Source organism: Gambusia affinis, linkage group LG18, assembly GCF_019740435.1.
Source record: "Gambusia affinis linkage group LG18, SWU_Gaff_1.0, whole genome shotgun sequence".
NCBI classification, from domain to species: Eukaryota; Metazoa; Chordata; class Actinopteri; order Cyprinodontiformes; family Poeciliidae; genus Gambusia; species Gambusia affinis.
Window position 1 is genome coordinate 1,626,975 of NC_057885.1, and position 15,655 is coordinate 1,642,629.

Sequence of the window (15,655 nt, forward strand, 5' to 3'; positions counted from 1 at the left end):
GCGCTCCACTCTGCATGACAATAAAATGTGACATATGATTAAAAAGTGCTTCTAAAATTGATCTGGAAAATCCACATTCTCATAAAAACAACTAGATATTAATGCTTAGAGCTAAAATAAATAATTATCAATTTAAGCTCTTTGTTATGTTTTGCTTCAAATCTCTGTGCCACAATCTGCGGAGGTCTCATGTCGCCCCAAACAACATAATGCCCTGGGTAGTTGCTCATATGGCCAATGTCAGAAACCACCACTGTCTGAATCATGAAACAGAGCAATCATGACCATGCATTAATGGTAAACAATTCTCACCTATGAACACTGACCAAGTGGAAAAAAGCCAGAAGTAACCAGCAACAGGAGGGCACCATGACTGTCAATCTGTCTCCCGCTGCAAGAATCCAGGTAACGCACAGATGACAGGTGATAAATAATCAAAGCGCAATGAGCATGTGCTATGTGTGATCTATCGTTCTTGTATTTTATTTATTCGATTATTAAATATATCCATCCATCCATCCATCCATTTTCTGAACACCCGTCATCCCTAATGGGGTCGGGAGGGTTGCTGGTTCCTCTCCAGCTGCGTTCCGGGCAAGAGGTGGGGTCACCCTGGACAGGTCACCAGTCTGTCGCAGGGCAACACAGAGACAAACAAGACAAACCATCATTCACACACACTCACACCTAGGGAGAATTTAGAGAGTCCAATTAACCTGACAGTCATGTTTTTGGACTGTGGGAGGAAGCCGGAGAACCCGGAGAGAACCCACCATGCACAGGAAGAACATGTAAACTCCATGCAGAAAGACCCCGGGCCGGGAATCGAACCCAGGACCTTCTTGCTGCAAGGCAACGGCTCTACCAACTGCGCCACTGTGCAGCCCCATTATTAAATATATATATTAATAAATTAAAACAATAGCTACTGCAGTGTGCACTGAGCATTACAAAAACAAAGAACAGTTCTCAGTGAGACTCGAGTCCTATCATTAATAGTGAAGAACGGTTCAGAAGAATCAACTCGTTCCAAGAAGAACCCTGGTCACAGCGTTGACGGACGTGTGACACAGGAGTCAACACCTCCGCACAATAACCGCAGCAAGTAAAAGCTTTTATCATCGGCCATGCATGCAACAGGTTTGTCCTGTTCAGCTAGCCAACATAACTTCCACAGAGCTTACTTTTCTTTCAAAGTGACGATAAAAGTTGGACGTATTCCCCACCATCTCTGAAAGCGAAGCGCTGCTGAATTCACTTGTCGTCAAATGCTTTTATTAACCACGATTAGACAGACTTTATGGTTATGTTGATGTTGCATGTAGATGTTCCGTATGTTATGTCTCTAGCTGTGTCATGGTTATTACTCATTGTCATCTTGTCAATTCATCTGCAGAAAAGCACAAAGGCACATTTTTATTCCATTTTAGCTCATTTTTAATTTTTGACTTTTTTTTAGTTAAAATTTTGTATTTTTCTTCAATAGCTTCTGGGATATGTGACATATTGACTCAAAATCAGTGTGAAAATGTTCTACTAAAGTGTGTGAATGAGACACCCTCATTCTCACTCAATTTTTACCCTTTTCATATTTTTTTAGCAGTTTACTAAATTTTGAAGAATTTGACAATATAAATTTTGACAAAAAATTATCAAAATTTATTAACAATTGCTAAAAAATATAAAATGGGTTGAAATGGAGTAAGAATGAGTCTCCCTCATATATACAGTTTAGTAGAGGAATTTCACACTGATTTTGAGTCAATGGGCTCAAAATCACTTGGAAGCTATTGAAGAAAACATCATATTATTTAATATTAAAATTATTTAAAATATTGAATATGACTTAAAAATTTAATAGAGTGGCTTGTGTAAAACTAATTACCACTTTTTTGTGTCAGTTAGTTACAAGGCAAGGCATTTATTTAATTTGTTTGTCAGGAATGTTTGGTTTGGACAATTGTTGACAGTCCCAAAATGAACCTGTGAGCATTTGAGGAAAGAGTGGGAGGGAACGGAAGATGCCTGAAGAAAATACAAGGTAGAAATGTAAGCATTTTGAAAACATTAATATTTTATATAAATATTTTGATCACTTATTTATGGATGAAGAGAACAGGCAACAGCAGCACTGACCAAAAACATGGACCGACGACATGAACTAACGACATGGACTAAGGACATGAACTAACGACATGAACTAACGACATGGACTAACGACATGAACTAACGACATGAACTAACGACATGGACTAACGACATGGACTAACGACATGAACTAACGACATGAACTAACGACATGAACTAACGACATGAACTAACGACATGGACCGACGACATGAACTAACGACATGGACTAACGACATGAACTAACGACATGAACTAACGACATGGACTAACGACATGAACTAACGACATGAACTAACGACATGAACTAACGACATGAACTAACGACATGAACTAACGACATGAACTAACGACATGAACTAACGACATGAACTAACGACATGGACCGACGACATGAACCAACGACATGAACTAACGACATGAACTAACGACATGAACTAACGACATGAACTAACGACATGAACTAACGACATGAACTAACGACATGAACTAACGACATGAACTAACGACATGGACCGACGACATGAACTAGCGACATGAACTAACGACATGAACTAACGACATGAACTAACGACATGAACTAACGACATGGACCGACGACATGAACTAACGACATGAACTAACGACATGAACTAACGACATGAACTAACGACATGGACCGACGACATGAACTAACGACATGAACTAACGACATGAACTAACGACATGAACTAACGACATGGACCGACGACATGAACTAACGACATGAACTAACGACATGGACCGACGACATGAACTAACGACATGGACCGACGACATGAACTAATGACATGAACTAACGACATGAACTAACGACATGAACTAACGACATGGACCGACGACATGAACTAACGACATGAACTAACGACATGAACTAACGACATGAACTAACGACATGAACTAACGACAATGAACTAACGACATGAACGCGACATGGACATGAACTAACGACATGAACTAACGACGCGAACTAACGACATGAACTAACGACATGGACCGGCGACATGAACTAACGACATGGACATGAACTAACGACATGAACTAACGACATGAACTAACGACATGAACTAACGACATGGACCGACGACATGAACTAACGACATGAACTAACGACATGGACCGACGACATGAACTAACGACATGGACCGACGACATGAACTAACGACATGAACTAACGACATGGACCGACGACATGAACTAACGACATGAACTAACGACATGAACTAACGACATGAACTAACGACATGGACCGACGACATGAACTAACGACATGAACTAACGTCATGAACTAACGACATGGACCGACGACATGAACTAACGACATGGACCGACGACATGAACTAACGACATGGACCGACGACATGAACTAACGACATGGACCGACGACATGAACTAACGACATGGTGGAATGGATGGTCAGGCAATAGAAGGATGGATGGATAGATGGATGGATGTTGAACGGATGGACAATTCATGGATAAATGGACAATGAATGGATGGACCCACGGATGTATTTTGTAAATTGCTCTTTTTTCGTTAGTGTTATTAGTCAGTCAGACAGAGAGATAGACATACTGACAGACAAAATAGAAAATTACGACACAACAAGGATGGATGGATAGTGTCATTGTAAATAGTTTTTTTTTCAATTGGTAGCTGGAGAAATATGACCATGTAGATCACTTTACTAAAATGGTCATTATAGTAGCAAATAAGTGTGTGTGTGTATTTGTGTGTATAGTAAGGATAAAGCCTTCAAATGAGCCCTTTGACGAAATTTCACTTTCATTGGTTTAGTCTCTTGTGAGCTGTGGTCAAGACCTTTACTCTGTCAGCAAGAACAACTAATTGATCCCAAAGCAAATCCAACTATTAGAACACAGACACAAACTCATAAACCATGGTAAAAAATAACCACACATTACAAAAAAAGCACAGACTTCACCTCATATGCATTCTTGATATTGAGCAGCTGTCCTGTGGAAGCTACATGCCCCACTATCCCCTTGTTCCATTCTAGTCGGATGCAGCTGGTGGATGATTCTTCCAATGTGGATCCTTCAGCAACATCAAACAGCCGGCTGACCAAAAACTTCCTGTTGGAGCTGTCTTCACCCACCTGGAAAAACAAGCACACAATCATTCAGCCCGATTCCCAAAAGCAGTTTGTGGAGAGAGGGATGCTTCTGAAACAGGAGTTGGAGCTGTTTTATTGCAATATTCTGAGACAGACCAAAAGCTTAATCCTTGCAATTTTTTCTCTGATAGACAGTCTCTCCCAGAACAAAACTATGATCTGGGGGGTTGTGAGATCTTGGTCATTAAGATGGGTCTGGAGGAGTGGTGCCATGGGTTGGAGTGAGCCCTGCATCCTGTGGTGGTTCAGACAGATTATAAAAACTGATTTTATTTACAATCTGCCAAGAGACTTAATTCACATCAATTCTATAGGTACTTGTTCTTCTCACATTTGAACTTGCCCATTTCATACCGTCCAGGAGTAAGCCTTTACTCCTGAATGAAAAGGTTTGTAAAACCAAATGTTCTCTTGTCAGTACTCTATTGATGACACAGAAATGATTCCAGTGCCAATTGTTCCCACATGTACTGTGGGTGCCCTCTCATGGGACATTGAAAACATTGTGGGCCAAACCATTTGAGATTAAACTGATCCAGGAACCAGACTTACCAACTGGACCAATGTCCCAACCTCAATCCGAGCATATCTCAGTCACTGTTTTCACACCTCAAAGTTGTCCTCCCATTCAAATACAAGTCACACTATTGCTCTCGTCTTCCACATGTATGCCATCTCCACAGGTAGATGGCATACCTATGATGAGAGGTATGCCATCTCTCCACAAGCCATACCTGTCGAGTCTCCCATTTCAGCTAGGAAACTACTGTTTTTTATCCCCCTTTCCCGCTGTGCTCCCATATTAGTATTTTCCTGTAAATATCCCGAATTATGGCGCAGGACAAAAAGGCCTTTTTGCCAACCATAAAAGGACTCCTGCACCCCAGTATACTCCTGTTCAAAAGGTCTGGCTCTCATCTCATGATATTGCACTAAAATCCATGTCCCCGTTCAGGGATGCTACTCTAGGTGCACAAAATTGAGTTTGTCAGTAATTATAAATATCTTGGTCTTATTTCAGATAGAGAACTTTCTTTTGAAAAACACATTGAAGATTTATTACAGACACTAAAAATGAAGAATGGATTTTATTATTGTAATGGATCCTCAAAGCTGGAAAAAATTGATATCAGTAATATTCTTACCACTCCTGTATTATGGCGATGTTTTGCATACTAATGCTTCAACCAAATGCCTTGAGACTTTGAATGCTGTCTGTCATTGTGCTTTAAGGTTTGTAACAGGTAGCAGGCGTCTATCTGCTACCTGTTCCAAACAGGTAGCAGATAGCACCTGCTACCTGTTTCTATGCTCACAGTGAGCATACAAATCATTGTGAATTGTATGCTGGTTTGCTGCTGATGATTTGTGGCTAATGAAACATTATTTTTACTTAAATGTCTAAGCTATGTGAAATTTCTATTAAAATTATTTAAAGTCTCAGACTCAGCCCAGAACTGGTCGACATTCTCATACGAGAAAGACTTTTAACTTTTGTCTATTGTAATTAAACCTATGAGAAATTAATTTAATCAAAGTATGTCATAAATATATGTGTCTGTATTCCATCTTAAGTAGGGCTGCACTGATTGCAGTTTCTGGCCAATTGCCAATCTTTAAAACGCTTGACCTGCTGGTTTTAATTTTGGTTGTTACCAATTTTTCTTTATGACCGAAATGTCCCTACATATTGCAAGAAAGTCACTGAGTTACCAACAGTGCAGTGAATATTGTTAACTGCAAATGTGCGTGATCTGGTGGGCTGGTCTGTCAATCAAACCGCTCACTGAAGAGCAGAATAGGACAGAGGCTAATTTTTAAAACTTTGTTGAGGTTTAAACCGATCTTATCAGAGGATAAAATCGGCTTCAGATGTAAGTATTGGCTGATAACCGATCACCCAAAATTAAGGAATTCGGCGCCAACAAATTGACAGGCCAATAAATATATTCTATATTAAAGATATAATATGATATAATAATAACAACACTCAGTGATGCAATAAGTGTATAGCAGGTATATGAATGATCTAATCATCAATAATATAATTTTTTCTTTTGCATGTTCCACGTGAAGGCAGCATGCAGTGTCTTGGCTCCTGCAGCGTAGAATCAGCTCCAGTCTGAACTACAGATTTTGGATATTTCTTTGTAACTTTTTTGGGCTGTTGTTAAACTCATGCAACATCCATACATCCATCCATTTTCTTCCGCTTGATCCGGGGTCAGGTTGCGGGGGTAGCAGCTTCAGAAGGGAGGCTTAGACTTCCCTCTCCCAGCCACTGGTTCCTTGTTCCAGCTCCGATGGGGGAATCTCAAGGCGTTCCCAGGCCATCCAAGAAACATCGTCCCTCTGGTATGTGCTAGGTCTTCCCTGGGGCCTCCTCCCGGTGGGATGTGCCCAGACCACCTCACCAGGGAGGCGTCCAGGAGGCATCCTGACCAGATACCCGAGCCACCTCAACTGGCTCCTCTTGACGTCAATTCTGAGCCAGTATTGCGACTGCGCGACTGAGGCTGCACATTTGTTGCTCACTGGTCTGTGCTGCGTGAATGTGATAAGCTTTTTCTTGTGTGGATTATTTTTTAAATCTGCTAATGCAAGCCAGCATTAATAGATTTGCGTATTCGTGGGATGAACTATTGGCGCTTACAAACAATGCCATGGTTGGTCTTCACCATCCTATTCCACCGGAGCTAGCTTCCCAGAGCTGCCAGTATCTCCCTGCTGAACCCAAAGAGCTTCCTGCTGACTTTGATCTACCTGATCATAACGCCACATTCAGATCTTTATTTTTAAATAAACTTTTCTGAATTCTGCTTCCTTCTTCTAAGTGTTTGCATGTGGGTCAAAAAAGTACCAAGAACAATCATGACGAACATGTAGGGTACCCCAAGGTTCTATCCTAGGACTCCTTTTATTCAATATCTATATGCTCCCACTAGCGCTGAACAAATGCTTAGAACAGATAAATATGTGGATCTGCCATAACTTTCTCCAGCTGAATAGAACAGAAACAAAACAGAACTTCTTATTTTTGGATCTAAAAGGGAAGGATCTAGAGTCAGCACACAGCTTCATTTATTCCAGTTAAAAACTAGAGATCAGGACCAAAATCTAGGTATAATGATGGACTCAAACCTGAACATTAAGAGTCACATAAAGAGTCACATAAAGACAGAAACAAAGTCAGCCTTCAGGATTAAAACATTAATGTCTCAACCAGATCAGTGTCTTCTCAAGTCTGCCAAAAAATAAATAAATAAAAAAACTCAATCCTCCAGCTGCAACTGATCCAGAGCGCTGCTGATGGCGTTCACACTAATACCAGGAAGATAGAGCACACCACTCAGTTCTAACATCCTCCCACTGGCTCCCTGTAGGTCAAAGACTTTAAAACATTGTTAGTTAATAAATCACTTAGCGGTTTAGTACCACGATAAAGTAAAAACCTTACCTCAAGTTCCTGTGATTATGTAACCTGCTCTGTTACATATTAATGATCTTGATGATGGCACGCATCAAAATGTATTTTATTGGTTTCTCAATTGTTAACTTTATGGTGTTTTCATAACTTTTTTTTATTTGTAGGCGACGTGCAACACAAATAAACTTGATTGATTGATAGACTTCTTCATTTTCATCTTTTAATGTGCTTTTAACATTGTGTAAAATAAGCTTCAATATTTCAATGAAAAGTCTTAAATTAATCAGATTAATTGATTAGTTGTTCAATAATTGATAAAGTAATTGATTACTTAAGTAATCATAAATTTCTGCCCTATTTTATAAAGAAGTAGGACAAGACCCCACCCCTGACCCAGAGTAGGCCATCCACCCTAACAGCTAAAGACCCTGGTCTTGAGTTGCGGTGGGTATTTAATAAAGCGGGCTGAACATATATGCACATTGTGTAAAAATCATGCAGAATTTTCCTTCTGCTTAACAATTAGCTACTCCTGTGGGTTGATCGATCTTATAAAATTCTAATGGAATACTTTAAAGCTCGTAACTTTAGTGTGACAAAACAGGTTGGAAGGAAAACTATTTTTGACAGAATTGGAACAGAAATAGTTACAGAGAGTGAAACTATTTGAAATGTCATGTTTGTTTCTTATTAATTGTGTCAACAAAAACAATGTAATCAAGAAAATGTTTAAACAAAGCATCTACACTAATCTCCAAACCAAACCCATGAAAAGCAACACAAGTATATTGGGTTAAAGTAATAGGCCGTGTCTGAGTGAATAATATATTCTGAATCACAGAACCCTGCCCAGTGCATTTTTAAACAAATTTTTCTTAAGCAATTCTTAGGAATCTTATGACCTTACTTAGATGAATATTCACATATTTATTTAAATAAACAAGCCTTTTCTTAAAAAGGTTTTGACTACACAACTAGAATGCTAAATGTTGAAGTAAATGATTGAGTAAATTCCTTGGATGTGATGTTTCTTCAACAATTCCATGAAATGTTTCAGTACCAGTACAAGATGCAGCTGAAGTGAAACCTAGATTTTTGTTTGCAGAAGGTTGAAATTTGAGGTATTATCTTTACGTTATTATGCCCTTTTTCAAGAAATCAGAAAATATAACCCAGAACATGTGAGCATAGTTAAATATGCAGGAACATGCTGTCCAGTTTGATCTCTGAAGTTTACCTTGGTGCGGATTGCACAGCTTTATTAAATTCTGGGAAAAGGGGCCTTGTTTAATTAACCAACCTTAAAAGCAATCAGTGATAATTATAATTTACTGAGATGTATTTGTGAACAAACAGAGTTCAATCTTAAATATTAAACTCACAGCATCAGACTGTAGCTGTGGTAACAAAACAATCTAACCACAAAGATTGTTCTTTGAATTTTTACAAAGTAAACTTGCCAGCTCCTTAAAATTTTAAATGTAAATATTAAACATGTATCATTTGAAATCTTTTATTTTATCTTTGCTAAAACCACTAAATCAAATTCAACAGCACTTATATTTTTTGTCACTTCCACCTCTTCTTCTTAATAGCAATGAAGAGTTTGTTGAACTGAAGTCAGCTTTAATGTCAATATTTAAAGTTGCTCTTGTTACAATTTCACTTTGTTTCTCTGACACCAACACCACCGTCAAACTAAAATACAACATAAATTTAAGTGAGACGGTGTCAATAATGAAAATAACAATATAAAAAATTACATAAATACATATAAACATACCTCGCTAGCTGACCCTTCCTTTCGAGGTAGAAATGAGGTTATTAAATAAATTCTTAAACTTAAATTACCCTTTTACAGCCACTTGTTAAAGCTGTGCTTTTATATCGCATCTTCTTTCTCTGGTTCCCTAGCAACATGCTGGATTCCACTCCTACTTTAACCTTTCAAAATAGGAGTCGTAATAACAAAAATATAAATAATACAAAATAAAACATGTCAACTAAAATTGTGGCAGTAAAATTTTTAAGAAACAAATGTTAAATTTGTATATCTGTGGTCTGTGTTAAAATGATATTTATAGCATTTTTGATTTGCTGTGTTTGTGGGTTTGCGTATTGTCAACAATGTTTGCCAGTAACATAAATACCCAGTAAAATTTTACATTTTCTGCCAGCTTAACATCTTTTTATACAAAAGAACGGTGGTACCACCAGTGGACCACCTTAGCAAGTTTTCTGGGGAAAACCGGGCTAAACATTCGTGGATAACCTGCACTGCACAGTAGGTTAGCAATGTTACATCCCAATACAAAAATATTACAATCTGTGCTTTTGTGGCAATAAAATCATTGGATTTAAAACTTTTGAATTCATTCTGAAGGTGGTTCCAGGTTTTGGGATTCAGTTAAAAATAAGGTGTTAGAGTGAAATAAGCGTGAGCTTGTATTAATCTATCTTTTTCTATACTTAGTTAACTTAAGTAAACTTAACTTAAGAGCAACAGTCAAAGGTTCCTACCAGAAAGAGTGAGTATCGGTCTGCAGTGATCAGCTCATTGATGTGTAGGAAGATCTTATGGCAGAGCGCTGTCACATCCAGATAACTTGATACTTCCTTTACTAGCTCCAGCATTCTGGTGCAGCGGTCAACCTCCCTGCCATTCCCATCATCACCACCACCCTCTCCCATCACCGAACCACAGAGAGGGATGGGTTCCCGTTCCGAGTCACTCAGAAATGTGAGGGACCCCTCAGAGTCTTTGACCACAATGGGTCTTAGTGGGCGGTCAAATTCTGAAGCTGAGATTTTGCGAGTTGGGGTACCAGGAGCTGGGCTAGGTACGGTGGCAGGGGAGGGGCAGCAGTTGTCCAAGAGGGTGGTGAAGTTAGAAGAAGAGCAAAGATCTAAGGAGGACTGGTGGGTTCGCTGCTGGGAATAGTTTTCTTTAGGGACAGGTGGCTGGATGGTATGAGCACGCTCAGCAAACCAGGCATTCACCATTTCCCTGTGGACACAGAAAAGAACATGTATTACTATGCAACATATTTGGCTGGAACTCAAAGTAATTATAAGAACTGTGCTCTGACAAAAGAGGATAATGGTCATGAGTTTAGTTTGGTGAGTGGGAGGGTTGAGGAGTTCAGACATTAGACCTGAGCCCAGAGCCAAGTCATAAGTACTACTACTACTGCAATTAAAGGGCTGACTAAGGGGCCTACAAGTTCCAATTATTTTAATATTTTTGGCACATCCAACTGGAAGGATATCGGAATATCCAAAACTCACTGCTGAAATAATATTGTCCCTCCATCCATTGAAAGGCTTGAAAGTTTCTTAGTGAGAAAGAGTCACAGTATTATTGTAGAGATGCCGGTGCTTACCGTCTGACCCTAGTGTCCCTTACAACTTCTAGAATAGATGGGTCGACTTTAGTATCCACATAGAGCAATCATGCTTATACAATACAGTGGATTCCCACCTGTTTTTGCGATTCAGTATTTGTGGATTATTCTGTGGAACAAATTATTTGTGAAACATTTGACTGCATATTTTCTTGTCGTCCACAGCTTAGGAAGTGGAAACACCTAGATGCAAAGCTACTTTACATGCTATTGATTGGAGCTTAAAGAGAAGTCAATCCGGAAAACAACTTGAAAATGATCACCTTATTTAAGGTGATTAATTGTCTTAATCACAACAACTAAGTAGCCTGTATGTTGCACCTATTATTAAATTAAAATCAGCATATAATTTTTAGCTTTTTTTTTTCTTTTTTTAACATTGTTAATTTCAAGATCTGATTTATAGACACCATCAACAGTAAATGCCATTCATTAGCAGGCATTTACCTTGCTCTTGATTTACTGGTCAATCTACGTTCCCACCCTCATATGGTCATGAGCTTTGGGTCATGACCGAAAGAACAAGATCATGGATACAAGCAGCCGAAATGGTTTTCTCCGTAGGGTGTCTGGGCTCTCCCTTAGAGATAGGGTGAGAAGCTCAGTCATCCAGGAGGTGAACTCCCGGATGAAGCTATACATGAGAACAGAAGCCTTTTCTGCACGCACAAGTTGCTTGAGGTATGGAACAACACAATTGGACAAGCCAGCTTCAATGTGGAATAAGATGAAGTGATCAAATGTTTGGTCTCAACAACAGACGTTATGCATGGCGGCCAAAGTGATACAAAATGATTACCAATAGAGGAAGCCTCATGTAGCTCTGCTTCTTTACTCTCTTTTATGCCTTCCCCAACATCATACTAACCATGTAATTGTTAAGAACTGCCTTAGTATATGTGCTCCAATTATGCCATAATTTGGGATCCAGACAATACCTCTTTTATCACCACTAAATTTTAAACCTCTATTTCCACCTTCAGTCAATGATGAGATTTTTTAAGTGTTGAAAAGCCACATGGTCTTTTATTCGAAAGACAGGGAAACGCTTTGATCTTCAAAAAAAGAAAAAAGCACTTATCTTCAGATTTTAACCTACTGGCAGGCCAGTTTTTTAGATTCCTACAAGTTAGGGACTTTATTCGTGCTCTTCATTCTCTGATCATTCCTGCCTCCAAAAAGGCTGATGGACTGCTAGAGGTCAGTCCCACTCCAAAGGATGGAATATCAAAAATATGCAACCTTCTTCATGTCCAATTTGCCTCTTAGGCCTATTCATCTTCACATTACTTGGTCTGATGATTTTAACATAGAGATTGATGATGAAATGTGGCAAACTATTCTAAAATGTATTCCGTCTTCATCAATTTGTGCCCAACACAGAATTACTCAGTGTAAAGTAGTCCATAGAGTACACTGGTATAAAAGTAAACCAGTTTGAATCTTTCCGGATGTGGATTCAAGCTGTGTGAAGTGTGGTTTGGGCCCAGCCACTCTCAGCCATATGCTTTGGACCTGTTCCTCTATATCTCAATTTTGGGAATCTGTTTTTGACTCACTTTCTGTAATCACCTCGACCACAGCACAGCCTTTCCCACTCACTGCTTTATTTGGGGTTCTCTGAAAAAAACAATTACTGCCACCCCATCTTGCTGACCTTGTGGGTTTCTCACACTCCTAGTAAGATGACGCATTGGAAGAATCCTCTCCCACACACACACACACACTCACTGGATAAAAGATGTCCTTTCTTTCATAAAACAAAAAAATAGGTATTCTCTCAAAGGTTCTTAAATCACATTTTCAAGAATCTGGTCACCATTTGTGTATCATGCCATGTCTTTGATGCTTGATGTGACCTAATGAGTGGTTCTCCCCTCACTTTCTGTACAACAACAGCGTACATCCTTTACCTAACTCTTATAACAATTATAGAAGCACAAAATATAATAGATTTTTCTTTCTGTTTAGTTAATTTATATTTTGTTTATTTTCTGTAACCTCTGTTAGTTCTTTAGTTATTTACATTTTATCCACCTACTGTGATATGAAAATACTGGCTAGTTTTTTTGTGTGCTTTGTTTTCTCTTTGGTTTTTATTTTGTCATTTATTGGTTCGAGTTTATTATTCAAATTACTCTTTAATGTCATATTTTTAATGTCTATACATGGCATTCATTGTTGTGTTAAAAATCAGAAATACATTTTAAAAAATAAATAAAAGTAACACAAACACCAATTAGGGCTGGGCGATGTATCGAATATACTCAATATATCGCAAGTTTTTCTACTTACGATGGTTTAAATGCCAATATCACAACCATCAAGTACAAATTGTTGTTCAAATAATAAGCTTTCGCCATCAAATTCACTGTACAACTAAAAACCAGTGATCAGGCCCTGCTCTGCATCCCCAGAACCAGAACCAAACGAGGAGAAGCAACATTCAGCATCTATGCACCACAAATTTGGAACAAACTTCCAGAAAACTGTAAAACAGCTGAAACACTGACTTCCTTTAAATCTCGACTAAAAACCCACTTGTTTAGGTTTGTATTCAATGAAACGTAATCAATTACAAATTTAATGATGGAACTTGACTTAATGTTTTGATTGTTGATTCTATGTTGCATTGTGTTTCTGTGTTTGATTTGATGTAAAGCACTTTGAAATGCCTTGCTGCTGAAATGTGCTATACAAATAAAATTTGATTGATTGATTGATTAGTAGAAAAAAGACATGTAGAAAAAGGACAGGAGGCAAAGACAAAATAAGGAGGGCTTGTATAAGGAAAAGATGAAACAGAATATCTACTTTTCCTGAAAAATCTCATGTTCAGGGGAAATTAAAAAGAAAATATATACATTTCTTGATGGCAACTCATGTACAAAAACTAAATATATATGTATGCTTTTATTCCTTATGACGTCAGTTTTTGGTCCTACATAAAAAGCAACATGATCATCTATAATAAAAATACCATTTGCAATGTAGACGCAAGAAATTTAACTGAGCAAAAGTCAATAACAAACAAATGAATTTGGTTCAGAGAAGAATAACAATCCAGGTTTTTACAACCAAGTTTGTTAAACAGGAGCCCTTAGCTCAAATACAGCAGTGAGTGGGAAAAGCTGTACTGTGGTTGAGGCCATCACAGAAAGTGAGTCAAAAACAGATTCCCAAAATTGAGATATACAGTGGGGAGAACAAGTATTTGATACACTGTTGATTTTTCAGGTTTTCCCACTTGCAAAGCTTGAAGAAGACTGTAATTTTTATCATAGGTACTCTTCAACTGTGAGTGATGGAATCTAAAACAAAAATCCAGAAAAATACAATGTATGATTTTTAAATAATTAATTTCCATTTTATTGTGTGAAATAAGTATTTGATCATCTATCAACCAGTAAGAATTTTGGCTCTCACAGACATGTTAGTTCTTCTTTAAGAAGCCCTCCTGTTCTCCACTCATTACCTGTATTAACTGCACCTGTTTGAACTCGTTACCTGTATAAAAGACACCTGTCCACACACTCAATCAATCAGACTCCAGCATCTCCACAATGCCCAAGACCAGAGAGCTGTGTAAGGACATCAGGGATAAAATTGTAGACCTGCACAAGGCTGGGATGGGCTACAGGACAATAGGCAAGCAGCTTGGTGAGAAGGCAACAACAGTTGGTGCAATTATTAGAAAATGGAAGAAATACAAAATAACGGAAAATGTCCCTCGGTCTGGGGCGCCATGCAAGATCTCATCTCGTGGAGCATCATTGATCTTGAGGAAGGTGAGGAATGAGCCCAGAAATACACGGCAGGACCTGGTCAATGACCTGAATAGAGCTGGGACCACAGTCTCAAAGAAAACAATCAGTAACACTCTACGCCGTCAAGGATTAAAATCCTGCAGTGCACGCAAGGTGCCCTTCCTCAAGCCAACGCATGTCAAAGCCCGTCTGATGTTTGCAAATGACCATCTGAAAGATCCAGAGGAGGAATGGGAGAAGGTCGTGGTCTGATGAGACAAAAATAGAACTTTTTGGTTTAAACTCCACTTGTCATGTTTGGAGGAAGAAGAATGATGAGTACAACCCCAAGAACACCATCCCAACCGTGAAGCATGGCGGTGGAAACATCATTCTTTGGAGATGCTTTTCTGCAAAGGGGACAGGACAACTGCACCATATTGTAGGAAGGATGGATGGGGCCATGTATCGTGAGATTTTGGCCAACAACCTCCTTCCCTCAGTAAGAGCACTGAAGATGGGTCGTGGCTGGGTCTTCCAGCATGATAACGACCCAAAACACACAGCCAGGGCAACTAAAGAGTGGCTCCGTAGGAAACATCTTAAGGTCCTGGAGTGGCCTAGTCAGTCTCCAGACCTAAATCCAATAGAAAATCTTTGGAGGGAGCTTAAAGTCCGTGTGGCCCAGCGACAGCCCCGAAACCTGAAGGCTCTGGAGGAGATCTGTATGGAGGAGTGGGCCAAAATCCCTGCTGCAGTGTGTGCAAACCTGGTCAAGAACTACAGGAAACGTCTG

At 39.0% G+C, this 15,655-nt stretch overlaps 1 protein-coding gene across 2 annotated transcripts in view; it reads right to left on the reverse strand.

The window, feature by feature from the left end:
* The window catches only part of pde5ab (phosphodiesterase 5A, cGMP-specific, b), a 125,655-nt gene that overhangs the window by 85,803 nt on the left and 24,197 nt on the right, over positions 1 to 15,655 (reverse strand). For both annotated transcript variants that reach the window (XM_044097139.1, XM_044097138.1), the window contains exons 2-3: positions 10,230 to 10,716; positions 4,091 to 4,264 (exon numbers count right to left, since the gene is read on the reverse strand). In XM_044097139.1, the coding sequence (XP_043953074.1) occupies positions 4,091 to 4,264; positions 10,230 to 10,716 (661 nt within the window). The remainder of the gene's footprint in view (positions 1 to 4,090; positions 4,265 to 10,229; positions 10,717 to 15,655) is intronic.